The sequence below is a fragment of the Plectrocnemia conspersa genome, unplaced genomic scaffold (assembly GCF_051122295.1).
Source record: "Plectrocnemia conspersa isolate PC_06_02 unplaced genomic scaffold, ASM5112229v1 ptg000012l, whole genome shotgun sequence".
Lineage (NCBI taxonomy): Eukaryota > Metazoa > Arthropoda > Insecta > Trichoptera > Polycentropodidae > Plectrocnemia > Plectrocnemia conspersa.
Genome location: NW_028277176.1, coordinates 23,703,714 through 23,729,914, shown reverse-complemented (window position 1 = coordinate 23,729,914; position 26,201 = coordinate 23,703,714). Strand labels below are relative to the sequence as shown.

The 26,201-nt window shown below is 30.8% G+C and overlaps 5 protein-coding genes and 2 long non-coding RNA genes across 7 annotated transcripts; 1 reads left to right on the top strand and 6 right to left on the bottom strand.

Moving 5' to 3' along the window:
- Positions 1-1,558: 1,558 nt before the first annotated feature.
- Positions 1,559-2,705, bottom strand: LOC148228668 (uncharacterized). Its single transcript, XR_015811784.1, has 2 exons — positions 2,164-2,705; positions 1,559-1,816 (listed from the first exon to the last, which is right to left on the bottom strand). It is a non-coding gene; the product is annotated as an uncharacterized LOC148228668 (long non-coding RNA).
- Positions 2,706-3,536: 831 nt separating this feature from the next.
- On the top strand, positions 3,537-7,623 carry LOC148228667 (activator of 90 kDa heat shock protein ATPase homolog 1). The gene is made up of 3 exons (XM_088199552.1): positions 3,537-4,154; positions 5,782-6,330; positions 6,902-7,623. The coding sequence occupies exons 1-3, from the start codon at positions 3,795-3,797 to the stop codon at positions 7,031-7,033; spliced, it is 1,041 nt and encodes a 346-aa protein (XP_088055678.1). The 5' UTR covers positions 3,537-3,794; the 3' UTR covers positions 7,034-7,623.
- LOC148228666 (uncharacterized) lies at positions 6,905-8,808 on the bottom strand. The gene is made up of 5 exons (XM_088199553.1): positions 8,724-8,808; positions 8,511-8,561; positions 8,342-8,446; positions 7,807-8,025; positions 6,905-7,742 (listed from the first exon to the last, which is right to left on the bottom strand). Exons 1-5 carry the CDS (start codon positions 8,766-8,768, stop codon positions 7,668-7,670), a joined length of 495 nt encoding a protein of 164 aa, XP_088055679.1. The 5' UTR covers positions 8,769-8,808; the 3' UTR covers positions 6,905-7,667.
- A 309-nt stretch (positions 8,809-9,117) lies between these two features.
- LOC148228665 (general odorant-binding protein 67-like) lies at positions 9,118-11,264 on the bottom strand. The gene is made up of 5 exons (XM_088200133.1): positions 11,159-11,264; positions 11,029-11,079; positions 10,775-10,966; positions 10,496-10,711; positions 9,118-9,273 (listed from the first exon to the last, which is right to left on the bottom strand). Exons 1-5 carry the CDS (start codon positions 11,192-11,194, stop codon positions 9,187-9,189), a joined length of 582 nt encoding a protein of 193 aa, XP_088056259.1. The 5' UTR covers positions 11,195-11,264; the 3' UTR covers positions 9,118-9,186.
- Positions 11,265-12,859: 1,595 nt separating this feature from the next.
- On the bottom strand, positions 12,860-14,553 carry LOC148228664 (general odorant-binding protein 67-like). The gene is made up of 5 exons (XM_088200141.1): positions 14,474-14,553; positions 14,145-14,198; positions 13,949-14,068; positions 13,619-13,831; positions 12,860-13,056 (listed from the first exon to the last, which is right to left on the bottom strand). The coding sequence occupies exons 1-5, from the start codon at positions 14,549-14,551 to the stop codon at positions 12,976-12,978; spliced, it is 546 nt and encodes a 181-aa protein (XP_088056267.1). The 5' UTR covers positions 14,552-14,553; the 3' UTR covers positions 12,860-12,975.
- Positions 14,554-18,251: 3,698 nt separating this feature from the next.
- Positions 18,252-20,353, bottom strand: LOC148228663 (uncharacterized). Its single transcript, XM_088200405.1, has 5 exons — positions 20,163-20,353; positions 19,831-19,884; positions 19,644-19,763; positions 18,560-18,772; positions 18,252-18,451 (listed from the first exon to the last, which is right to left on the bottom strand). The coding sequence occupies exons 1-5, from the start codon at positions 20,238-20,240 to the stop codon at positions 18,371-18,373; spliced, it is 546 nt and encodes a 181-aa protein (XP_088056531.1). The 5' UTR covers positions 20,241-20,353; the 3' UTR covers positions 18,252-18,370.
- Positions 20,354-23,823: 3,470 nt separating this feature from the next.
- Positions 23,824-25,010, bottom strand: LOC148228662 (uncharacterized). Its single transcript, XR_015811713.1, has 5 exons — positions 24,953-25,010; positions 24,823-24,879; positions 24,645-24,755; positions 24,153-24,371; positions 23,824-24,081 (listed from the first exon to the last, which is right to left on the bottom strand). It is a non-coding gene; the product is annotated as an uncharacterized LOC148228662 (long non-coding RNA).
- Positions 25,011-26,201: the final 1,191 nt, after the last annotated feature.

The window sequence follows — 26,201 nt, the reverse complement described above, 5'->3', positions numbered from 1 at the left end:
TAGCTGCGGCAGCCAAGTTGCCTAGTGCGCGCCTAGCCTAACATGGAGCTACGCTGGCAGCACTGAAAAGGAGTGGCAGTAGAAGACTTATATAGCGTCCTACGTGAGCGAACTCGACGCGAAGGACTTACATAGCGCCTACTGCGCGCGTCGCGCCGCGCTGCGTTCGCGTCTCACCATCGACCTGCTCGTTCCTGCTCTACCAGTCCATTCAAGATAGTACATTGATCATGGACGAACAGAACGGATTTTTAAAATAAAATAATGAATTAATATCTACGCCGCGTGTGAAAATATATCAACTGATCGCGTTAGCGTCTACGTCGCGTTTGAAAATATCAATCCAATTGATTGCGTTCGCTTCGTTTCGCGCCGCACCGGGCTCTCGTGCGTTTGGTCACGTAGGACACTTCAAGCGGTAGCGACTGTTTGTTATTTTCGCGTCGAGTTCGCTCACGTAGGACGCCACCTTAGTACATAATTTTATACCATGTAATAATTAAACAACAAAATATTGCAACCGTAAAACTGTATCTCAATATCAACCCGTAACTACACACATAGGATGATCTAATTCGAGTTTCTTATGTTGGCAGCACTGCAAATCAAATAAGGCACATTTACACTTATCTAAGTATGTTAACAAGCAAAATTGTCGCATATGAGGCGAGTTAAATCCTTATGTGACGCACGAGAGATTATTACATACCAAAAAAATGATAATTTGTGGCACATTATGGTCATTGGGTCTTACTTTTTTCTAAGTTCTAAGTTTGTGTGGTGTGAGAAGCTGCGCGGTGGGCTTCGTTCTCAGTCTGGATGTGATTGTCGATTTGTTGTGTCGATTGAGGTCGTCTATCTGGAAATAAGGTGTAATATGTCTGTAGTAAATGTCATGTGTGACTAAGTTGGATTGCTACTCATCTGTTTTATGGTGGCTCGTATTTTAGCACATCTCTAGGGTGCGGGTTTCCGTACGGGTCATCTGCGCTGGACAGGCTCTTTATGGTGTCGTAGGGTACGGAGGGCAGTGTCTCATGAAATCTCGTTGAGATTTCGTTGATGAATTCCATGATCAGCCTGGTGTCGGTATCTTTCCGGATATCGACGTTCCTGACGAACCACGGGGCGTCTACTGCTTCTCGCAATATTCTGTTCTGCACGACCTGCAATTTGTCTATGAGTGTCGGGCGGGCGTATCCCCACACTGGGGCCGCGTACGTGACGATGGGCCGGATCATCGTTTTGTAGAGCAGAACCTTATTTTTTAGGTTTAGTTTGCTACGTCTGCCCGTGATCGGACGGAGCGCCGCCGCCTCCTATCGCCTTGGTTCACACATGATTGATATGCGGCTTCCATGTTAGTCTCTCGTCGAGGATGAGTCCGAGGTAGCGAGTTTCGCTGACCCACGGGATCCCCTCTCCGAACATCTTAGTGGAGCCGGCTGATCTGTTTTTCCTGCCGGGCCTCCTGGCGAAGAACACCGCCTACTTTTTTTTGAAAAGGATGAAGGTTTGGCGACATGATGGTGACGGGTGGCAATTAGACACGGATTGAGCCGCTGCAGTAGTATTTTTATTGCGTATTTAATGTTACTTGTTAGAATGTACAATGAACAGTGTGCGGGCCCGTAACCGTGACGTAACATGATGCAACTTGCCATACATCGGGTGCAACGTTGGATGTGTTGCGTGAAAACTTCGCAAGTCGCATTATTTCACGTGTAAGTGACATCAACTGGTCGGCAAGATCATGCGATTTAACGCCGTTACATTTTTTTACAGGGTTACGCATGTCACGTCTACGCCGATAAACCTAAAATGTTAGAGCACATGAAAACTAACATCAGACAAATCCTAGCCGAAATACGAAAATGTACGAAAAAGTAATCTAAAAGATCGGCTGCCAGAGCCGACCATTTAATAAAGATTATTTTTTAAATTATATATATTATATTAACATCAAATGGTCGATTAGTAAAAAATCCAGACATCTTTAAATTTTTATATATTTTTTTAAAGTTCAGAAACTAAAGTTGGATTACATTTACAAAATAAAAAAAACAACAACAGTAGTTTAGGGTCTGTGATGGTGACGGGTGGCAATGAGACACAGATTGAGCCACTGCAGTAATATATTTATTGAAGATTAACGGTGTTTACATTACAAGGGGCGCGCGCGCGACGGCACGCGTCCGAATCCTTGCGGGCTTGCCGGTAGAGAGAAAACCGTGACGCCAATGCTACTCAAGCGCCGACTAGTTTTGGCCATAACAAATCTATTTTGGCCCCCATATGGCTCTGGCCCTAGCAATTTACAATTGCGAAATATAACCAGGGGGAGATATGGGGGCCTTGGCGCTGCTATTAATTAAATGTTGGCGGCATAAAAGTAGCAAAGTCGTGACGTATGGTGCGGCGGCGCGGCCTCCAGTGACGCGCGGCGTGCTTCGCTCCAAGCCGAGTGGAACACGTGTAGACCCGGACGGCGCGTAGGGCTCCAGGGGGCGCGAGAAGAACGGGCGTGTCCGGGAGCACCTTTCGGAGCCCTGTGGTGCGTCGGTGCAGCTACACAGGGCGCGCGCGCGACGGGCTCTGAACATGCGGTTCGAGCTCGGAGTTGCGGGGCGTAGCCCTACGGGTGCGTGACGGGTCACGCGTGGTCCACTCGAGCCTGGTCTACGGCAGAACTTCGGTGGCTTCTCGCTGGAGCGCGTGGTGGCGCTGGGTGCTTCCTGGGTCACGTGGTCGGTGGCGGCGGCTGTCAGCGGCGACGGTGGCTGACGATGGCGGCACATAGTCGGGGGTGGAGGCTCAAGCGCCGACCAGTTTTGGTCATAACAAATCTATTTTGGCCCCCATAGTAGCAAAAATCACATGTATAAGTAACTCTGACGTCCACCCCCTTCCCTCGCTTGCTAAAAATTAAGAAAAAGGGTAATTTGATTTATTAAATTGTTTATTGTGAAATTTTGCATTGTGTAAAATTTTGACTTTGTAATAAACCTTCTTTTTGTATATTTTTTTATATGTCGGAATTTATTAGGAAATCGCTAAATTATATATTTATTGTACTTCAAACAAAAATAATCATAAATATATTTTTTATTTAATTTTATTTTTAGACTACAAAAATACGTTCAATAATTTAATGAATATTTAATAAAAGGTATTTAGCAGATTTAATAAATTGTTACAGCAATTGAAACGTAATAATATCTCATTTTGCGGAGCATGGAAATATTTTTATTTATACAAAATAAACAAAAACAGTTTTTTAAAGCTGAAATATAAGTAAAAAAAAATAAAATAACTTAATAATTAATAAGTAGAATATCTGAAAAATTGCCACCACGTGGCGAAAAAAATATTTGCTCTTAGAGTTTCTGTGTTTTTTTAAAAAGCATATTATATATTTATATAGAAATAAAAATTATGATTTCTATTTTTAACCTCTGAGTTTATTTAATATTTACAAAAAAGTACTATTTTTTCATTTCTGTGTATTTTACTATAGCAACACTGCGTCTAGAACTGTCTAGAAGTTTGAAGAACCGCGCCGGATAGCTGTCAGCTGTCATTTGCGTACTCGTGTTCGACGTTCGCAAACTCTCGATCTTTCTCCCACTGTTTTGCACAATTTTCGAATCTCATACGTGTAATAAACTATTTTCACTTATTACCACAACGTCACAGACCAATACTCACCTAGAAGTCAGATTTCGATCCGGTCGCCAGATTCGCACACCCGTTACATAAACCGAGCCTTTTTACATATCTGCATTACATTTATCATGGCCAAGTGGGGTGAAGGTGACCCTCGTTGGATCGTTGAAGAGCGGCCAGATGCTACCAACGTTAACAACTGGCATTGGACTGAAAAGAACGCTGGACCTTGGTCCAAGGACAGGCTCAAAGAGTTGCTTGTAGGCTTGGATCTGTCTCACGAAAACATGACATGCAAGATCACCGAGATAGATAAGATTAAGGGCGAAGCTTCGGCTAACAACAGGAAGGGTAAATTGATATTCTTCTACGAATGGAATCTCAATTTGAAGTGGGAAGGAAGAATGGCCGGAGGCGACCAGGAGGTCGTCAAGGGCGAGATAGAGATACCGAATTTGTCCGAGGAGAACTCGATCGACGATATAGAAGTGAGTATTTATTGATTTATTTTATTATGTAGTTACTAAACGTATGGAGAGACATTGCGATATAATTAAATTCCAATTGACTCAAAAAATAAAATTACATCATTATCAATGAGATATCCGTAATTTATTTACTACAATTTTATTAATCAAGATATGAAATGGTCTTTTGTCAACGATTAAATAATTAATATAAAGTTTTACAGTCATATTTTTAACTGAAATATTTTCGTAAGGACTGTACTTAGATTTTCTTTTAGTGTGAGAAATAAAAAGGATATAAGTCAATAAACTATTTTTATTTTACTTAAAAATACAAAGTTATTAATAATCTCAAAACTTTGATATCATTATTATTTCTTAATATATTTAAAAAATTCACATTCTATTCATTGAGATATCTTTATAGATTACAATAAATATCAGATAGATATTACTAATATTCAACAAATAGTTGAAATAACAAGAATTTCGGGGTGCAAGTGCACCCCGCTTAGTTTCGTGAAAGTTAAGAAAGGTAGACTTTGAAACGCTACTATTTTTGCCTTTTGATCAGTTCCTGCAGTACCCATTTGTCCATGTTTCCCAACTTTTCTATGGATCGAAACGGTAGCAGGAGAAACCTCTTATGTCTGCTGCGAGTGTCCGAACAGTTGTTTGTGAATGTTTTTCAACTGTTCTTCGTCAACATAAGATGGAGATCTTCCACGGGGCTCCAACTAGCGCTTTACAGTTCTGTGACTAACAGTACCTCAAAATTGATATTTCATTATGCCTGCTCTGTATTGTGTTTTGGTAACTCGAACAAAAAAGGATACGTAAATCTGCAGTTACTAAGACTGCAGTTAAGAAAACAAAATAAAGAACACAGCGCTCCTCGTGAAAAAAATAAAAATATATAGGTTTTTACTATAAACGACTTATCCCAATCACGATCCATTTTGAATGAGTAAAAATCTGACACATAATATTAAACAATCAAATAAATATGTTTGTAATTTAAAAAAAAAACATTGTTTTAAGGAAAATCTAAAATTAATATTCTTTTGCTAAATGCTCTTTAAATGCTCTTTTTAAATAATTGTAGTATGATGACATGATGACATAAGTGATATTTGCCGATCTGGTGATAATGTAACATCATAGAATATATGTTGCAAGAAGCAGGTTAATATGAGAGCTCAATACCTAATAAATCATTCATTTTCATGAGGTTGTAAATGCCAATTTTTAATGTAAATGAACTATAATTGCCATAGATACAGATTTTAATCAAAAAAATCTATAATAGATTTGTATACCCCTAAATTGCTATGTGTTTTGATCGTACTATCTAAATATCAATGTATTACATAATAAAAAAAATCATATATTCCCTTAAAGCAAATATTCTACATCCCATTGAAATGTATCTGATTCTTTAACGATTATGTCGGATCTGGTAATTTTCGCCAAAGTAGCAAAAGTTAATATATCGTACTTCAGACTTAGGAGCTACAATGATTTTTCATATTTATTGGTCAATAAATATTTATTAATCAATTTACATTTTGGCACTTCAATGTTTTGGAAAAGTATGATTCAATTTGTAAGGATATACAACTTACTTAATTTTTAATTATATTTTCAGATTACTACGACAATCAAAGAAAACACCGAAGAAGCCATGAGAATAAAAGACATCTTGCACAGAATCGGTCGGAACAAGATTCGAAAACAACTCGATCTTTACACTAGTTCGCTTACGGCTGAATTTTCCAAAGGAATGATACTGCCTAATAAGAACGGTGAAAAAGTTGCCGTGAAACCGGACTCTGTGAAGAATATAACAAGCGGGTTTAACAAGAAAATAGATATGGCGCCAGTGGTTGACACCACTTCTACTAAAAAATCGTCTGGTGTGAAATTAGACGTGAAAAGCATCCAATTGAAACACACTTTCCAATGTAGAGCACAGGATTTCTACGACGCCATGACTAAACCTGAAATGTTAATGGCCTTCACTCACAGTTCCGTGAGCATCCAGGCCGAAAAGAACGGAAAGTTTGTACTGTTTGGAGGGAATATATCTGGAGAATTTCTTGAATTGCAACCCGGAAAGAAAATCGTGCAGCACTGGCGGTACAAGAGATGGCCTGAATCCCATTTCTCTGTAGTCACCATAGATATAAAACAAGAGGTATTGATTAAACATTCAATATAAATCATATCATTCACCAGACAATCGTTGTTTAATACTAGTTTTGCCAAGATACTCATACAATTAATCATTTTTAATTTAGTATCTTTCGTATCTGACATCACCAATGTTTTGTTCCTGGTTACATTTTATCCATCAATACTTAATTGCAGACAATGTCGCGTTGAAGTATTTTACTCTACCGGAACATAAGAGTTTTGAATGCTCCGCTTGTAATATTACAACACAAAATTGCCTTTAAAGAACTATTCTTCTTTCAAATAAATTTCTGCCTTTTTTTATTTTTTTTTGTGATTTATTTATTGTCAAGGAAACATGAAAATTGAAATTTAAATCGTTTTTCTTTTCGTGTCTATTATCTTGAAATATTTTTGTCTTCTTCAAAAGTGCTTTCAACGATCATTTTTTTTCGGTCTTCTTTAAACTGGTGAGTGATAGTCAGTGTATTTTTTTTAATGGGTCGCGTAAGAAATAATTTTTAATTCTTTGATTTTAATTTAGCATATGTAACACTAAATATTTTGTAACATATTGCTAATATTTTTTTCAGTCTGATCATACCGTGGTCACCTTGAATCAAACTGGAGTTCCTTCTTGCGACGTCGAGATGACCGAGCAGAATTGGGAACGTTACTATTGGGAAAGCATCAAGAGAACTTTTGGATTTGGAGCCTTCTTCTAGTGTCTTGTAATGTTCGGAAAGCAAAAATGAATGCACTTTATCAAACATGTCATTACTTATATTTATTTGATTATTATTACTTTAACCGAAAAGTAAACTTTTTATCATAGATTTGATTAGCAATATTTAACTTTTAATGGTATTGATGTCATCTATTGTCCGATGATTTTACTCAAAACTTTGGCTCTATAATACAAACCAATTATATATGCACGGTTACGAGTATGCCTTTAAAACTTATTCTAATATTTTAAACCAATGCCTAATGTTTTCATTAGTTAAATAAGTATTGTGACAAATGGTGATTTTTCTATGTTAGAAAATACATTAATATTTTATGCGTTTTGTAGCTGCGCTATATTTATACTTTTAGGCTGAGCCTTGCTTTCGTTTTACATACGTGAAATTGCTAGTGTATGTATTTTTAAGGATAAAGTGATACAGTCTGTGACTCGGTTCATGTATCCTAAATTTTGAATACTTAAAATTGCATGGTTACATTTTTTTGTATTTTACTTTAACCATTGTTCTATTAAAATGAAAATTGTGACCTCATTTTGTTTTAGAATGAAATTGGTTTTTAAAGTTAACTCTTGTTTTATTTAACTTTATTCCTTTTTTAGAATATGATTATTTATACACGATTTTTGACCCTCATCCGCAATTCGGCGCATTCCTCAGTATCTTTCCATGCCGAGTCAGGTATATTCTGTAATTATACAGTTATTAATTAATTAATAAATATGATAACAATGATTATTTAAATTTCATACCATAAGCAAGTTTCGTTTGAAGCATTTTATAAACGTCTTGGTTTCACATTCTCCTGGATTAGTCTCCACTTCGCCGTTACAAGTTTGTATGGATTTTGTGATGGCCGGCTTAAAGTCGTCTGGTGAATGATTCTCCATGAATGTTTGAAAGGCAGCATTATTTACTTTACTTCCATCCATGAGTTCGTTCCTGTTCAGTATGCATTGATAAGCTTCACACTGAAATTTTTTTTATAAAAATATAGAGATCAATGTCAAACATTTCTCATTTATTTACTTGTAAGCAAATTACAAAAAACACTACATTATTGGTCGTTAAATATTTATTTAAGCAACTAGTGGCAAATGGAAATTAAAAACCATAATATAATGACTGATCACATAACCAAGTACTTGTTTTTGCTATTACTTTTTAAAACATGTCTGAATAGTAATAACATACAATTGTAACATTTATCTGGCTACTCATTAAAGATTTTCATTTGCTCTTTATTTTAACATAGGTGTTTAGTAAGAATCATATTTTTGTACTTACATTTTGATTTTTAAAGTTTTTATCTTTTGGTTTGACGTTACATGCTAGATAATCGTCAAATGTTGCATACTTAGGGAAGTTCATAACACAGTTTCGCATCCGTTGCTATAAAACAAACAATATTCATAACTAACTATCCATTAATAATATACATAAATATTAATCGTACCATTCGAGGTTTTTTTGTTGTCTCTTCTACTTGACATTGAACATGTAATATCTAAAAATCAAACAGTATAATTTTGTAATATATGTGAATCTTATCATGTGCATTACATATACATAATATTATATTAATAAATTATGGCAAACACTAGATAAAAATTTCAAACATCATATAATACATAAATATATTATATATTAAATATATTTGTTTTATTACACATGCAAAAAGTAGTATTGGAAGTACAGCTTCAAACTTCGCCATGGTTGAATCGTTTGTAAAGAATGACTGATATGTTTTATTATGTTCAATCTTTTATATAGCTGTATGAATATGACTACATCTAACAATAGGTACACTATAATGAATGCTTTTAATTCAAAATAATGAAGATAATTGCATTCAGTTGCACTTTTATAACAATACGCACAAATTATGATGAGTCGCTGGAAATAATAACACTATGGTATTATATTTTTTTACATAAAAAATAATATCTTTTTAGGCCGGGTATTCCCTCAGAATTATAATAATATTAGTCGATTTTATTATAATAAAAAACCAAGTCATTTTAAGTATTGTTTTATTACAGATAAAATCATGGTAATAAATATGTATAATAATTAAAATATTGCCAATACGTCATTATTGTTGCTAATTTTATTGTCATTATATAGTCAATTCATGGTTCAGGTTTTGGACAGTTTTTTATGTGATCTTTTAACGCATTACAATCGCCGGTCTGTTTCCATGCTGAATCAGGAGCATTCTGAAAAAACATCAATAGGAAATATTAAGATGATCTTCAAAGTATTTTAGTAAATAATCAAATAAATGGGATGTCCACAAACAATAATCAGAATAATATTAGCTTATCTTTTTAAAAATTAATTTTACAATTATATGGAAGTTTAAATATAAACATTTAATTACCGGCAGTTTTGTTGGAATTCGCATTTTCATGTATATTGAATAAAATATCTCTAGACTCGCACTTTAGCAGGGACGTAATTTGTAGGGGCAGGTGGGGACATTTGCCCACTTTGAATTTGGCCAGAAAATGTATATCATTTAATTAAATAAAAATAAATCTTTATGAAATCAAAATATAAAAAAATCGACCACTGACGAGCCAAGCTGAAATAACGTCACTGATTCTAAACTAAAAATTATCTAGTTATCCCTCAAAAAGAAGGCAAATTTACCCCGAAAATATTTTTTAACGTATGTCATTTCAGTGAAATAATATCGAAATACATTTTCACTGGTAGAATCATATTTTTACTAGTGAAAATATAATTTATCTGACAGGTGCTAGTGAAATTATATGATTTTAATTTTTCTATACGTAGTGATATATTCATTTATGTACATACTTTATTTATTTACATGTAATGTACAAATTTTGCAGTGAATTTATATTTTTATTAATGAAGTCCAAATACATTTTCCCCAGTAGATACATATTTATACTAGTGAAAATACAGTTTAATTGATTGGCGCCAGTGAAATTATATGCAGCTTTAAAATGTCTATGTAACTTAATTAGACAATTGCAACACGTCCATTTTCTATTCAAACTCAAACCTAACCTACACAAATTAACCAAACCCAACATGATCATTAGAGCAAGTGATGGGAGAAAAGAAATTTAGGTCTGACGATAAATTAACACTATTGTTCAATACATTGCCAGATAAATAATATCAATGGTGTTCATTTATATAGCCAATTAATGTAAAAGTCGATGAAATAAATTTTTCGATTCAAGAGATGATGCCAGTTGCAGTATCTTCAATTTACTTAATTGACAAGATTTATTACCTGCCTTTTCGATTCTTGCTTAATGTGACAGAAAAGATATGAATGCATCCTTCATAAGCATTTATATATAAGCCCACTATCAGAGCATCCAAAACATCTGCATATTATATATGAAATCGGGTGTGAAAGCTAATACATACATATGTATTTTATGAATACCTACTTACCTGCATATAGTTAAAATGGAAGCAACCAACAAATTTCATTGGCTCACAGTCTGACGGATCAGAGTCAACTTTAGAACCACACTCTTGCATTAATGACGCAATTAAAGTAGTACTATCTGGAAATTTCTCCTGCATAGCTTTTTGGAATGCATCACGGTTAATTTTGTCATCATTTAACATTCCTTTGTTTTTTAAGAGACAAGTTACATGTTCACACTATAATTTCATTATACGTTAGTAAGTTTATTTGAAAGTGATATATGTATATTTTGAAATTACTTTCGGTCCGTGTCCATCTGGTCCTCTTGGACCTTTTGCTCCTCTATGTCCACCAGGCTTACCAGGTTCACCATGTCCACCCGGTCCACCAGGACCTCCAGGACCTTTACTAAATGTATCTATTGGTATGTTACACGCTTCAAATTCACTGGGGGTCAATAGAGTAAGCATTGTAATACATTCATGTGGATGCTGAAATATATAAATCATATGAAATGCTATAGAATATATAATTAGAGTTGTAAAATACTTACGACTTTAGGACGAGTAGAACAGTCTGCACTTTGGGCATTCACACTAATGCCCTAAAAATAAAAATGTAAAGAATATACTAATGTATTATTATCTAGCTATTATTAAAAGTATCAGTATTAAAAACAATACCAAATACAACACCACGGCGAACAAATGAGCCAACATATTGCTTAAGTTTTTAGTTGTAGTTCGTTCTACAATGTGTTGCAATATTTTGATTGTTCTCTTATATATGTACTAAAAAAAAAATATATTATAGCTACGTAATGTTCGTACAGATGTAGAATATATGATGAGTGCTATGATTAATTGTTGTATTGTGTGATAATTGCTGTTATTATGTTATGTTTCACTGTCAAACTGTATAGTTAATATTATTTAATGTAATGACGCTGCTTTGAATTTTTGTATTGCACTGTGCTGTTGTTTGTGGGAAGGTTATAGGAAATCCTTCTTTCTTACATAAATACATAGACTTGTACATACAACTAAAAATGTAACACCTAATAAGTCCATTCATATGGTTATTTAAAGTCAATTTGTCACTTGTACAGTAAATCTTTTAAATATAAATATATATCAAACCTTACCAGCTTTATGATGATGAATTAAATAATATATGTTCTAAGGATTTTTCTTTCATATACAGTCAGTTTATTATATTCTCTTTGAATGAATAATGTGTCTCCAAACCATAAATGACAACTGATCTCATAATAGTTTTTTTATATTATCATTTTTAGGTTTTTGTGAGAAGTTCTGACCTTATAAATCTCATGCAGTTGTGATAATATCTATTTCTAGTGATATGTCTGGTTTTTATCTCATTTCTGTTATCACAACATCGTCTCCCTATGCCGTAATTTTATTTGTACTTGTTTGGATACTGTGGTATCTTAGACAATAATAAATAGCATCATACATATGATAGAACATTATATCCTGGATAAAAAACAGTTTATATTTTATGCATGCAGGTCTAGTTAACTTTTCTGATATTCTTAATTACACCATATATTCGATCTTCTTGTTCATATCCAATCTGTCTTAAATCTATAAGTAGATGGTGAAATTTTAAGTCATACTTTTGTTCTTTGATATTGATATGGTCAGTGTTGATCCAAATATTGAATAATTAAAATAGATTGTACGCTAGATTGTACTACAATGACGTTTTGGGTTTAGGGATCGACTTGGTGTGACTTTGTAAGTCAGTGAGACGCTTGATGGATCTGTTTTAGATTTTTTGCACAATTTATACACATATAAAGGTGTTAGTGTCAGGCGTCGATGTCGAATGCGAAAGAGTCCGGATAAATTGTAATAGAATATCGTCGAGTTAGGGGGCGATTGTAAATGACAACACACGTTTAGAGGAGGGATAGGTTTAATGGAAATGTGACAGTCTGTAAAAAAGTGTTACAGCATAATGTGGCATCTTGTGATATTGGGGTTGGTAAAAAACTGAACAAAAATATTGTAACATTGTTTATGTTAAGGTGACCAGACGCCCTCCTCAAAAATGTTGTTCTCCTTGAACAAACATTTCCAAAACTACCTTTTTTTTAGGCTCCCATAGCAATCCTCCTTTGATATTTCTAACAACCGGTCACCTTATTTATGGAAGCTGCTTTAGTAGTCATTAAAGAGGTGATGCTGGCACCGCTTGAAGTGAGACTGATTTCTTGCGAATCCTTATATTTACATTCTGCCAACGATTTTAATGAATGAAGGGAATAGGTGTATGTTATCTATGGTAGTATTAAAGGATATAAATATAAATAGGAACAAAACGTAGGCAAAGCTGTGTATAAGAGATAAGTTAAAAAATGTGATTTTATAATGCTTTAATATACATACACTTACATATATAAAATTATGCTTAAAATAATATTTCCAGTATGTCGTTATTATTCATCGTCATGATTGTAAAAATTGTATTCATATTAACCGCCATGACAGCTCATGAAAGTCTTCCACGCAGTGCAGTCTGCAGATGTTGAAGTCCAGATTGAATCTGGTGCATTCTGAAATTATAAATATAGTAAATTAATATAAATCATAAAAAGTCCATCCCCTAGTATGCCCACTGGTATGTAACTGTCTCTTTTTGCTCTATATCGTAATAAAATGTACCAATATGTATTATAAACAATCTAATAATCATCTGAAGTGTATGAAACACGATGAGGCGACATTTGATTTCCTATAACGCCTAAAATTCACTAAAAAATAATCTAGGTAAAAATGCTGTGAATTGCACCAAAAAAATCAAGGTTTCGACTGCGAAACATCCGCTGGCGGCTCAGGAGTCTAGTCCTAAGGATTTATTTATACAGATTTTAGGAAATGTTTCATTACTCTATGGGGACGTGCTATTTGGGTATCCGTTACTTTGTGTGTGAGCGAGCCAACGGGCAAAAAGTTGTATGAGTATTTTCTAGTCCACCAACTACACATTCGCAATTGACCGTGTTATTGGGGGGTCTACATTTGGACATATAGATAACATTAAAAAATTTGTATCATTTTTAAATAAATGATAAAATTAAGGCAAATTCATGAAACATAAAAAATAATAAGACTTACTTGAATAAATTTATGTTTAAAGCATCCGAAGAATTTTCTCGGCGGGCAATCATTCGCGGTGTCGGCTTCACTACCACATGTTTGTACGACAGTAGACATTACAGCTGCAGTTTCTGGAATAATGCTCTGCATAGTTTTTAAGAATGCATCACGGTTCACGTTATCACCATTCATCAAATTGTAACTCTTTAATACACATTTAACTTCGTCGCACTGAAATTATAATATATTGTTATTCGACATGCCCAATGTGAAACTGATTAATATGTTATCACTCAAAGGAATATCTGCTATCTTGTATTTTTAATTAAATTGTAATAAAATACTAACGCTTGGAGGTGACCAACCAGGTGAACCGGGACCATTGGCCATCAAATCTGATGGTAAATTACATGCTTGTATAGTAGTGGCGTTTATCAAATTCGGCACTCGCACGCAGTCTAAGAGACGCTGTAATGATATTTGATTTATAAAGTAATCATGAAATATATAAATGATCTGTATTTAATTAAATTATGAATTATACCGTAGTAGGGCGATTTCCACAATTATTATTTGGATAGGCTTCAATGTTAGCAGCCTGAAAATGCAATAAAATACACTTAATACCTAATAATACAATTCTATCGAAAAACCATATTGTTGATCTATACAGCCTGTTATTATACATAGAAACTGATTGATATTTGTAGCGAAAAATGTATAATTAATGTAGTGCTTTTACATAAAGCTATGTTTTATTTGTAAAAATATAAATTAAAGTTAAATCTTAATTTATATTTTTTTTTTGTAAAAATTGTAATATAACATAATTATCACACCAAACTATTCTATGAAATAATTTGAAAATCATACCAAGAACAAAGTTGCAATCACTACAACAGTCAACATTTTGATAGTTGTTTGTACTGTACTTGTTGTAAAGTGAAACATTAAACCTTATCACCATCCTTATATATTTTGCAGGTGTCACACAAGAAAATACGCTTAAACGAGGCGTGACATTATTAATTCTGTCTGTCACATTATTTTTGATCGCCAAATTGCGTAATTTCGAATAACGTGTAATATTTATAATAATAACGATGTTTTAAATTTGTTATTCATTGTATGATTTTAGAATATGTTTGCGTGAAGGTTGGCGGAAATGATCATTTTCTTTACGAAAAAAATTATAATATAATAAACACAAAAATACATTTTTTCAGTCCCTAATTATATAATATTAAATATCTAAACAAATTTATTTTCTTAATGCAGTTGTTCTTAACACGTGTCCCGGATTGTGTGGGACTGTCCCGGATTTGATTTGTTCATCCTGCATTGAACATCGTCCCGAAAAGTGTCCCGCATTTTGACATCATCCAAAATTTTGATAAATTTCCGAGATGACCTATTTTTATCTCCCGTAGCATTTTTTTATGCATGTTTCATTAATGTCTCAGGCTTTGTGTCTTTGTAAAATTCGTATATCTAGACAGAGACTACTACCTCGCACCTATGGAACCCTTTGTGTAAAAAAACAAGGGTCAGAACAACTTGAATGTGTCATTTTTATGAATCATTCCTTAAAGTTAGTCTTCGTCGCAATAAATAAATAAAATACAAAAAAAAACTATGGCCTGTTAAAACGCACATGTTCGATTCTATGTTTTATTTTAACAGTCTATTTTTCGGAAATAATCAAATTTAACATACATACGTTGATTGTTAGCAGTATTTTAAAAACATTTTATGTCGAGCCCATTTTAATGTTAGTATTATTTTTATTGAGGAATAAATTTATTATGATTCAATAATGTAAAGATTCCTTAAGTCGTTATATAATACAATATATAGTTCTAAAATATATTACTTTGATATTGGAAATTACAAATGTTTTGTTTTGCAGTTTGTGTAGTCTAGTTATTTTTCATGATGTATATGAAATTAATTTACTTGTGATTTTGAAGAATCAAAACATCGAACTGCTTATATTGAAATTATTTGAAATATTATTTGGAATTACTATACTATATTATTGAATACTTTTTTTTGGCGAGAGACACTCCCCAAAGCCGGCCTTTTGTGCTGGTATTTATATTTTCGGGTTTCAAGGCCGAAAGAATATGACTTTGCAGCCAAAATAGACGCCGGAAAAACTGGTAACCGTTTATTTTATTAGGCATATATAAAATTCCACATACATATGGAAATGTAGCTACTGTTATGTGGTGGTCTAGTCAAAATAGATAATCTTTTAAGTCAAAAAGTCTTTGCTGAAGTGTCGGAAAAATATTGTTGGCTGTTATCTGTCGTATGTGATCTTGTGATGATGCCCTTAAGCTGGTGTCACATTTTTTATATTGCTCATTTGCAACTGCTCTGGTGAATTGCAGATAAGGATGTTGTGGTCCAATTGCATCTCTTCTGACACGCCCACGAAACACGTTTACGCCTCAAAAATAAAATTACTAGGTGACCACTTTTAGTGATCATTAGAAAAGGAGTGAAAATATCAATAGTATTTTGCGCAGGGTAGACAGCATTGTTTATCACGCATCCTTTCCAAACAAATAGTAGTTTTTTATGTGTTTACGAGTTTTTAACGTTTTGGGATGCTAGTGCTCCGTAAAATAATAACAATTATTACCGCAATTGTTTCGTCCCGAGTTCTCTATTCCAATGTTAGGTTTTATTTATGAGACGAATTCATATTTTTATTAATTTGTTCGAAATAGTCGTAAGAATGACCTTTAAATTAATTGTGCAGGTGGTTGAAACCCCCACAGTATATTATATGAGGGGAAAAAACACCCCATACGTCTTTAATAAATAATATTTATTTACATACTTTTTTGGTAGTAATATTTATTTTTAATTGTTATGTGATATTTTTTATTAGCAAGTATTTATTTTGATCACTCTGAAAAGGTAAAAAACACTACCTTAACGTATGATTTATGAAGGACGTATATTCAGTTTACTGTTAATAACTTGTTTATAGAAAACAAGTTGTTTATAACTTTTTTGCGAAATAATAATATATATAAAAAAACTTGTACTTATAAAGTTTGTTTACTTTAATAAGTAGGTTAAACTAGCATATTTCAAGGATTCATTTTTCATACAAACATTCAATAATTATAGTCATTTTTTTCATACATCAATCAGAAGCGTAGTTCGGATTTTGTCTCGCTCATAAGACTTGTTTTAAATATTATTGTATTAATGTGAAACTAAAAATATAATTAATAATTATTATATTAAAATACAAAAACACATGTCAGTGGCATTTATACGAGCTGCGAGAACCCCGCTTTTTTACTACTATATAAATAATTTTATATCTTAATAAGTATCATATTTTATATCTCCCAGTGATATACAGGATCAGGGCACTAAGATTTTTTTCAAAGCCCCTTTAATATGCTGTAATTTTTGTATTTATTTTCTTTAAAAAAATATATTTTGGATTGTTTTATCTTATTAACACAAGAGAGTTGCAAATGTATCGAAACTTTAATTGCCCAATTTACAGGGGGAAAATAATATTTTACAATACAGGAAGGATACAAACTTTAGAGTTATCAGGATCTTTTCTCTATTTTCATGTTCTTTTTACAGACAACTATATTTTCTAATTTCGTTCGCAAACAATATGTTTAAATTTCTAATTTTATTGTGTTACTTTCAGTAACGCTTTTCTTTTAGTTGTATTTGATTTGCTTGCTATTTTTTAATTATTTGCAAGATTTTAATAGCATATATGTATGTCAGAATAGTACGAGCAAAGTGACATAACTAAGTAAATTCAATGATAATGAAATGGTTAGTATTTGACACAAAGCGCAGAAAATGTGATGCTTGGTATTAAATAGTTGTACTGTTCATGAAACAAAAAATTTATTAAATTTGCTAATGAAAATTATTTATTTTGGTTGTTAGTTTATAGACAGAAAAAATCTATTTATATAATTAATTTTAATATTTGATGCTTTTTAATTAGATTAAAATATTTAAATTTGAAATTTAGAACCCTGTACATTCTTTAAAGAAAAAAAATACTGTTGAATAGGAAAAGTTTTGTAATCTTAGGTTACCCCAATGCGTCACGATGATGAAAAATAACAATTTATTGTTTTATTACATTACCAAAAAAAAATATAATACATAATAAGAAAGAGAAGAAAATCATAACATATTTTTTTTTATATAAAGCGGACCAGCTCCTCGTAGCAGACATTAACAGAATATTGTGCAATGCCAGCATATGGAGCCCGATGGCTACTTTTTTAGTGCGGACGTTAAAGCCCTAACGGTCAGCAAAAAAAAGACGCGATCGTAATTCTCAAAGACATTCCGGAACCCAAAACTGGAATTCTTCGAGAACAGTTTTTTTTAATAACCCATACATATAGTAAATTACTTGAGTTCAATTTTTGTAATACAGTACATACTAAACCTTAAGTTTGATTGTAATATAATGCTGCTGAATAATTTACATCCATTTAAACTGTGAAACAATAGGTTATAAATACATTGGACATATGTATAACTCCAAATTAGCCTTGTTTTTGCCATTACAATAAATAAGTCACTCAATGTGAAAGGAAATAGATAAATACGAAAGTAAAAAATAAATAAATAAGTTTAGTAAAATCAATGCTTTAATGTACGTACATACATAAATATATAAAATTATGCTAAAAATAATAGTTCCAGTAGGTCATTTTTATGTATAGTCGTAATCATTATAAAAATAATTTTTATTTAACCGCCATGGCAGCCAATGAAAGCCTTCCATGCTACGCAGTCTGCAGATGTTGAAGTCCAAGCTGAATCAGGTGCGTTCTAAAATTTGTAAATATTGTTTATAAAATTAAACATTATAGTTGAAAAATGAATTAAAAGCTGCAATCATTGCTACATTAATATTAATTATATATTAATATTACTTACTTCAATATATTCATGTTTGAAGCAGCCGAGGAACTTTCTTGGTGGACATTCATTTGAGACGTCAGCTTTATCGCCACATTCTTGTACAACTGAAGAAATTAAAGTTGTAGCTTCTGGAAAAGCGCTCTGCATTCTTTTTTGGAATGCGTCTCGGTTGACATTATCTCCATTCATCAAATTATAACTTCTCAAGACGCATTTAACGTCGTCGCACTACATGTTATAATGAAATTATTACATATTATATTAATTATATTCCAATTCCTTATAAATAATTTATCTATTATTTTTAAGAAAAATGTGATTAAAAATAGAGATTGATAACAATTAATCATATATATTTTAACATAGTAAAAATGGTAACACGTCTATTTTAAAAGTAAAAGACGAATTATATTCTAGTTGACTTCTTACTAAAGAGAAAGTTAAAACTTTTCTTAGCACTTTCAAAACTTTTTTATTATACATGTTTAACAAAGTTTAGCCATTTAACTATACATATGATTAAATTGCTAATGACACAAGATAATTACAAAAATCTTCATTTATAATAAAAATCGTATATGACATTAAATATTATTTTTCAATATAAAGTTTATTTAGATATAATAGGAACACAAGAAATTATCTACAATAATAATAATTAAATTATTATTAAAATTTATATTTATTTCTCACAGAACATGCCATAACAGTTATTTCTCACAAATAAAATAAAATATGACATTTAAATTTGCCGTTTAGTTAATAGTTTAGATGCAAAATGTTTTTTTTAGCTAATATAATTTTACTCGAACTAATTATAGAATTTTTATGCAAATATTATTTAATCGAAGCTAATCAGATGACCTATATTTAGATTTAATGTTATTACATTTGAAGTGAAGTTAAATTTGGCATCCAGCAATACAATTTAACTGGGATAAATTAGAGCATTTTTTAAGCAAATGTTATTTAACTAACTAATTATTTGTCAATTTTTTACGCTCTTTTTATGTATGCCTAACTGTAACTCTGAGAAACTTAATATTTTTTTATTGAAAATGTATAATTTATTAAATATTATTGTAATCGATATACTAACTTTTGGAGGAGACCAACCAGGTGAACCAGGACCGTTAGCCATAATATCTTGTGGTAAATTACATATCTGTATAGTAGTAGCGTTTATTAAATTTGGCACTCGCACGCAGTCTAAGAGGGGCTGTAATTATATTTTCTTTATAAAGTAACGATTGCTGGTTTAAATGTAATTAGATAATGAAATATACCGTAGCAGGACGGCTTCCACAATTATGATTTGAGTGGGCTTCAATGTTAGCAGCCTAAAAATAAATAAATACATTTATAAAACCGAATAACATTATTTTAACAAAAAATCGCGAACTTCACCAAAAAATATTTTAAATAATATATTCTTATAGAGATAAATTAATTTTATCTTGTGATAAAAATACCGCTATATTTTATTTATTTAGTCATTTTTAATCTTAGGTTGATAATATTTATTTTCAAAATGCAATTTAGTTCTATATGATAAAATTTTATACAATAACACAATTATTACACCATATCTTTCCATAAAATAATTTGAAAGTCATACCAAAAACAAAGTAGCAATTAGAACAGTGGCCAACATTTTGATAGTTGTGTTTTCTATACTTGATGTACAGTGAAACATCGAACTTCATGACTATCTTTATATAATATATTTAAATTTTAGGTGTCACATAGGAGTAATCGTTGAAACGAAGCGTAACGTTATTAATTCTCTTTGTCGCGTTATTTTTGATTCTCAAATTGGGTAATTTAGGATAATGTGCAATACGATAATGTTATTTATTGTATGATTTAGTCTGCGTCAAGGCTAATAAAAAAATCGTTTATCTGCAGCAAAAAATATAAAATAAAAATACATTAAACAGTCTTTAATAGCTAAGTTATATTTCAAGGATTAGCTTCTCATTAAAAATACATCTTAAATGTTTAACTCATAACATAATCTAAATTACCAAGTTCAAGTCATCTGGTGACGTGTATTTGGGCATATTGGTTCATATTAAGAGTTGATTTTAACATAAACTGTCCCGTATTAATAATTGCTTGTGAGAAATCTCAGATCAGCAATGTTTATTGTATGTACTTCTTTTATTACTTAGGAGATGTATCTATTCATAATAAATATTCACTAAATGTGAAAGAAAAGAGATGAATGATTATATAAATAAAAATCAGGTAACAGCTTATATAAATACATAAGATCAGTAAAAAAAATGCGAATTCTCAATACTTTTACTTATGTAGATACATATATATATAAAATTATACTAAAAATAATATTTTTAGTACGTCGTTTGTATGTACATATCATCATATTTGTAAAAGTTATGATTAAAATTGCTTCAGAAATTTCATAGCCTCTGGGGGTGCGATACTTGTGTGTGGATGTAGCCAGGCCGTATCCTCTCAGTAGGGTACTGCCAGACTACATCTCAGCAGCTTCCGACTGAGCCAACGGAGGGGCGAAGCCCTGGCGGTGGCCCCGCGTACTAATATTTATTTCTAATATTTTTCCTTATTTGTTTTTATAAGATCTAGATCCTATGATTCAAAGATTTCACCAGCCGATGAGCTCGTTTTTTAAATTTTCTTTTAAAACGGTCATTAGCGGTCTAAATTCGTCGGTAGAGTGCGTATACATTTTACCTGTGTATAAACAATGTCGTATGTCGGAGATTTAATTATCATCAGGAAACTTTTAATTCATACCACCGATTTAAATCATTTGCCGGTGTACTAAATTATTTTTTCGGTGATTGCTGATACTTATGTCATCTATTTCAGCTTTTCAAATGCTGTTATTACAGATTTTCTTTACAAATGATTACATTCTTCTTTGATTATGATTTATTTTTGAATCAGTGTTATTAAAATCGCCACTAAAGCTTAAAAATATTCGGTTTTTTACTATTCGTATCTTAACTATAAAATATTATAATATTCGAATATAATAATATAGTTGTAAAGAATCGAAAAATACAGTTAAATACTGAATACATATTCAAACACATAATTATGCTATAAAAAAATCAAAAGTATTAAGACTTAATTTTAATTTTAAAAGTCTAATCTTAAAATCAATATGAAGTTTATTTTTATTTATATCTGCCTGTTGCAGAAAATAATTAATTAAAGAATGAAAGGTCAATTAAAAAAATACTTAAGATAAATAAATATTATGACTTAAAAGAGATAAAATATTTAAAACCAGCCATTAAGAAAGTCCACAGTTGCGCAATAATGATTTAAAAATATGCGTATTTTATGTAATTTCGGCAATTAAAATGTGTTTTTTTTTCATTATTTTTTTGTCGGCTAATAGTGACTATCTACGTGGTTGTAATACATAAAAACTTAAAAAAGAATACACAGCAGTTATGTTTTTAGGGTTTTTTGCTCTTATAGAAGTGTAGTTTTTGTAATACTCCCCTACATATATTAATAAAATATTTAATAATAGTATGACCAATATTAGAATAACAAAAAAAAACAATACTATAATTTGAAAAATATTCAAATTATAGTATTGTTTTTTTTTGTATTATATAAAATTGGTTAAATACATTTTTATTAAATAAACTTTAAATTAAAAAATCAATAAATAATACAGTCATGGAGATCTTAATTTAGGAATGTGTATTTAGAAATTAAAAGAAAAATACATATTCATAAATTAATATCTACGTGACAATTTAAATGAGAGTTAGAAAGCACTTACCAGAAATAAAAAAAAACTGTGGGGACAAGTCATTTTTCTAATACTTTTTGTATGTAAGTTTATATGTATTCATAACAGTTGCATAGTAAGGAGTAATTTATAATGCATTAGGATTTTTTTGTGTACTGTAATTTTAATATGGTAATATCGAATCTTGTATAAGGCGTGAATAATATTAAGGGCGAACTCAACAAATGCCTGATTCGAGATAATAAACTACAAAGCTAGCCAAGTATCTTAGAATATTATTAATGTCCTTAAAGACTTAAAAAATATTTTAATTAAATTATTAATTAATATTCTAATTGATATTATAGACCTCTACTGAAGATCTTAATTTGTATTCAACAATTTTCACTTTTATTGCTGTATCACAAATTATATATTAACTAAGCACTGTTATATTAAAAATTAATTATATTACACTGTAATAAGAAATTTATTTATAATGTATTATATTTCAATATAATAATTTGTTTATTAAAAAACAACGATACAATGAAAGTAATATGTTATGTTTTAATATATACTTGATAATTAATTAGATTTACTTTATTCTTTAATTAACGTTGTTCAACTTTATGTAATCTAAGAACTTATGAGAACTTATTAAAGACACTGTTTACTCTCAAAATTCAAAATAACGAAACAATTTAAAATCCTGCCGTGGGTCACGTTTTGGACTCTTGTAGATAAAAAGTTTTAATTATAAATATTCAACTTAATCGATTTAATGTATTTAATTCGTATGTGTGTCTTACTAAAAAAATTAGCGAATTAAACAAATTAGTGATACGTAATTTTTACAAAATGATCTGTTGCAAATATAATACATTTTTTTATTTAAGAGATGCAGTTGCAGCACGTTTATTTAACTCAATCAACAAGATAATAGACGAAGAAAAAAACTTTTAGTTAATTAGTAAAGTTCTAAAAGCTCTCTGAATCAATGTAAAGTACCATAGTATAAACTCAAGTTTATGATACTGAGGAAAATAGACCCACCAAAACTACAAAATGGAACGTGGTTGTGTTTGTGGGATTAAAATCATCATATTTGTATAGTAACAATAATTTTGACTACTATATTTAAATGCAAAAATATGTAAAATCCCATCGATTCATAGCTATTTAGTTTTTTGCTTCAAGCTGCCTTATTTTTCCTATAAGGTATATGTCCCTGATTTTAGTCTGGTGTTTCACTTCTTTCTTAGTAGTTGTTAACTGTGTTTATCTCGTTGTATTGGGCTAGTGAATATCATGTTGCAAAGGAACATTTACAATAAATATTATTCATATTTTAAAGTCAATATGGACAAATGGAATTAAATTCTGGAGTACAGCCATATATTCGAAAAAAAATTGAGATGCATCACATGTGCCAAATATTTCGTAACAAACGAGATTTTTGTATGAGAGCAATATATAAATAACAGTTTGTGTATTTAAGGCAAGAAAAATACTTTATAAATTAAATATAACAATAATTATATAGCATTTATTTATACTGTAAATAATAACTAAATTAAACTAAAACATATATATAAAAGGCAAATGTATATTCTAAAAAACACTACGTAGTATTTTATTAGTCGATAATTTAATATATTTTTTCAAAATCCAGAAAATTATCTTCAAAAGCGACTTAACCCAAGAATCCAATCCGAACTTTTGAGCAGGTTTTAGCTCTGGCTCTGAACGTCTTGCATTCTTCACTTTGTACCCATGCTGTATCAGGAGCGTTCTGAAAATATATATTTATTTAATATCACTTATAAAAAATTATATTTACAAATATACAAAATATGTACTAACCAATATAATGTTGCTTTTGAAACACCTGACAAATTTCTTCGGTTCGCAGTTTTCAGTATTTGGAGCGATTTGAGAACTGCAATTTTTCATCGTAATGTCTATAGCAGGTTTAAATTCATTCGACTGCTTACTCTCCATAAAAGTTTGGAAAGCTGGACGATTTATTTTGTCACCAGTTATAAGGTTGTTTTGATTCAAGACGCATATTACTTGTTCGCACTTAAAAATAGGATACATTTTAAAATTCTAAAAAAATAAGATAAGGGTAGTCCGTAAAATAAATATTACTTAAAAAACCGATTCAATAAAAAACTTAAAAATAATAGATTGAAAAAAGATTATTAATTTGTAAACTGCTGATTCAATTAAATAAATTAAAGTTATTTCTACTGATTATCAATAAAACATACTTGTTCTAAAATATCGGTATTTTAATAATATATATTTTTAGGTATTTTATTTATTATTTTTATATAAAGAAAAAAATATTACTGAAGGTTGTGTATGTCCAAACTTATGAGGGTCCATATTAGATACATTACAAGTTTTGCTAATTGTATTATTCATCAATCGAGGCATGGATGTAAGACAATCAAACAGGCACTATATATAACATAAATTGATATTAAGATATACAATCCAATAAAATTATTACAAATTAAATACGTACAACATTTGGTGGTGGTGCTGCACAATCAACAGTTTGAGAATATACTTGATTTGCTCCCTGAAATATTTAAAAAATATAATGTTATCTAATAAATAAATAAATATGTACTGAAACTTATTATAAATTTTACTAAGAATAAAATCGACAAGAGGAACAACATTTTGCGACACTTAGTGTGAGTGTGAGCTACATAAACAACAATTCGTTGGTTTATATACATCCGAAATAAAAAGGACGAAAAAAATAGTCATACATATCTTTTTTTCAGAATAATTGTTTTGTTGTCAGGAAATAAGTATGTGTATACAAAAATACATATTATGAAAATAATTTGTTTGTTGAAATGGTTTTTATTGTGTTTTTTATAATATATTTTAAATGTAAACATGTATAGTATATGTTTGTTGGAAAATCTCATACGATTGGTATTTTGTATGTTAAGTGGAATTTTATGCCAATTGAGGATATGGTCTAACCTTAATTGAAACTATTTATCATATCATGCATGTTTAAAAAATATGTCCTCTAATTTTGCTATTGACACTATACTCTATTCTGAAATCTCACTCATTTGGTAGCATCCACATTATCTTTTAATATAAATTTCTAACGAGAAAACCTTTAACTTTATTCAGAAGTCTTAAGAGGCTTAAGTCTAATGCTTAATATTAATTTTATGATCAAATGTAAGTTTGCATAGTAACTGTCGATAAATCAACGGAAAGCTTTGTTCCGGAAACTTCATATGAGTAATACTAATATTTTTTTCTGCATAATTATTACTATTTAAAAAAAAAGTAACGGTTGTAAATATTTAAAATTTTCTCACTACGCAGACGAACTAACTTCGAGAGTTTTGCTTAATAAAAAAGCATTTTTTCTTTATTTTTATGCTACACTGTCGTAAAAATTAAGTAAAATTGCATAAAGCACCCTTGTGTTTCATTTTAGTTATGAAACAATTTATAAAATAAATATTTGAGAACATAAATTTTGCGGGCGACTTACTACGGAAATTAATAAATATTTTTTAAAATATAAACAGGAACATTTGGAATATTTTACTCATAAACCTCTAATGGGTATAAATGCAGCTAAAATAAATGACAGAAAAAAATAGTTTTTTTTATTAAACACACATATATATATAATTCAAAAGCACATTAATATATAATATATGAAAATGTAGCTACCGCTATCCGGTAGTGAAATCGAAATGGCAAGTATTGGAAGTCAAAGAGTTTTCGCTGGAGTGTCGAGTTGAATTATTGTTGGCTATAATCTGTCATGATGATGCTGGACGATGTATGATGTGATGTGTTGTCCTGTGACTCTTTGACGTTCATGATTAAGTCTCTGGAGGGTTTAGGGAGAGGCAT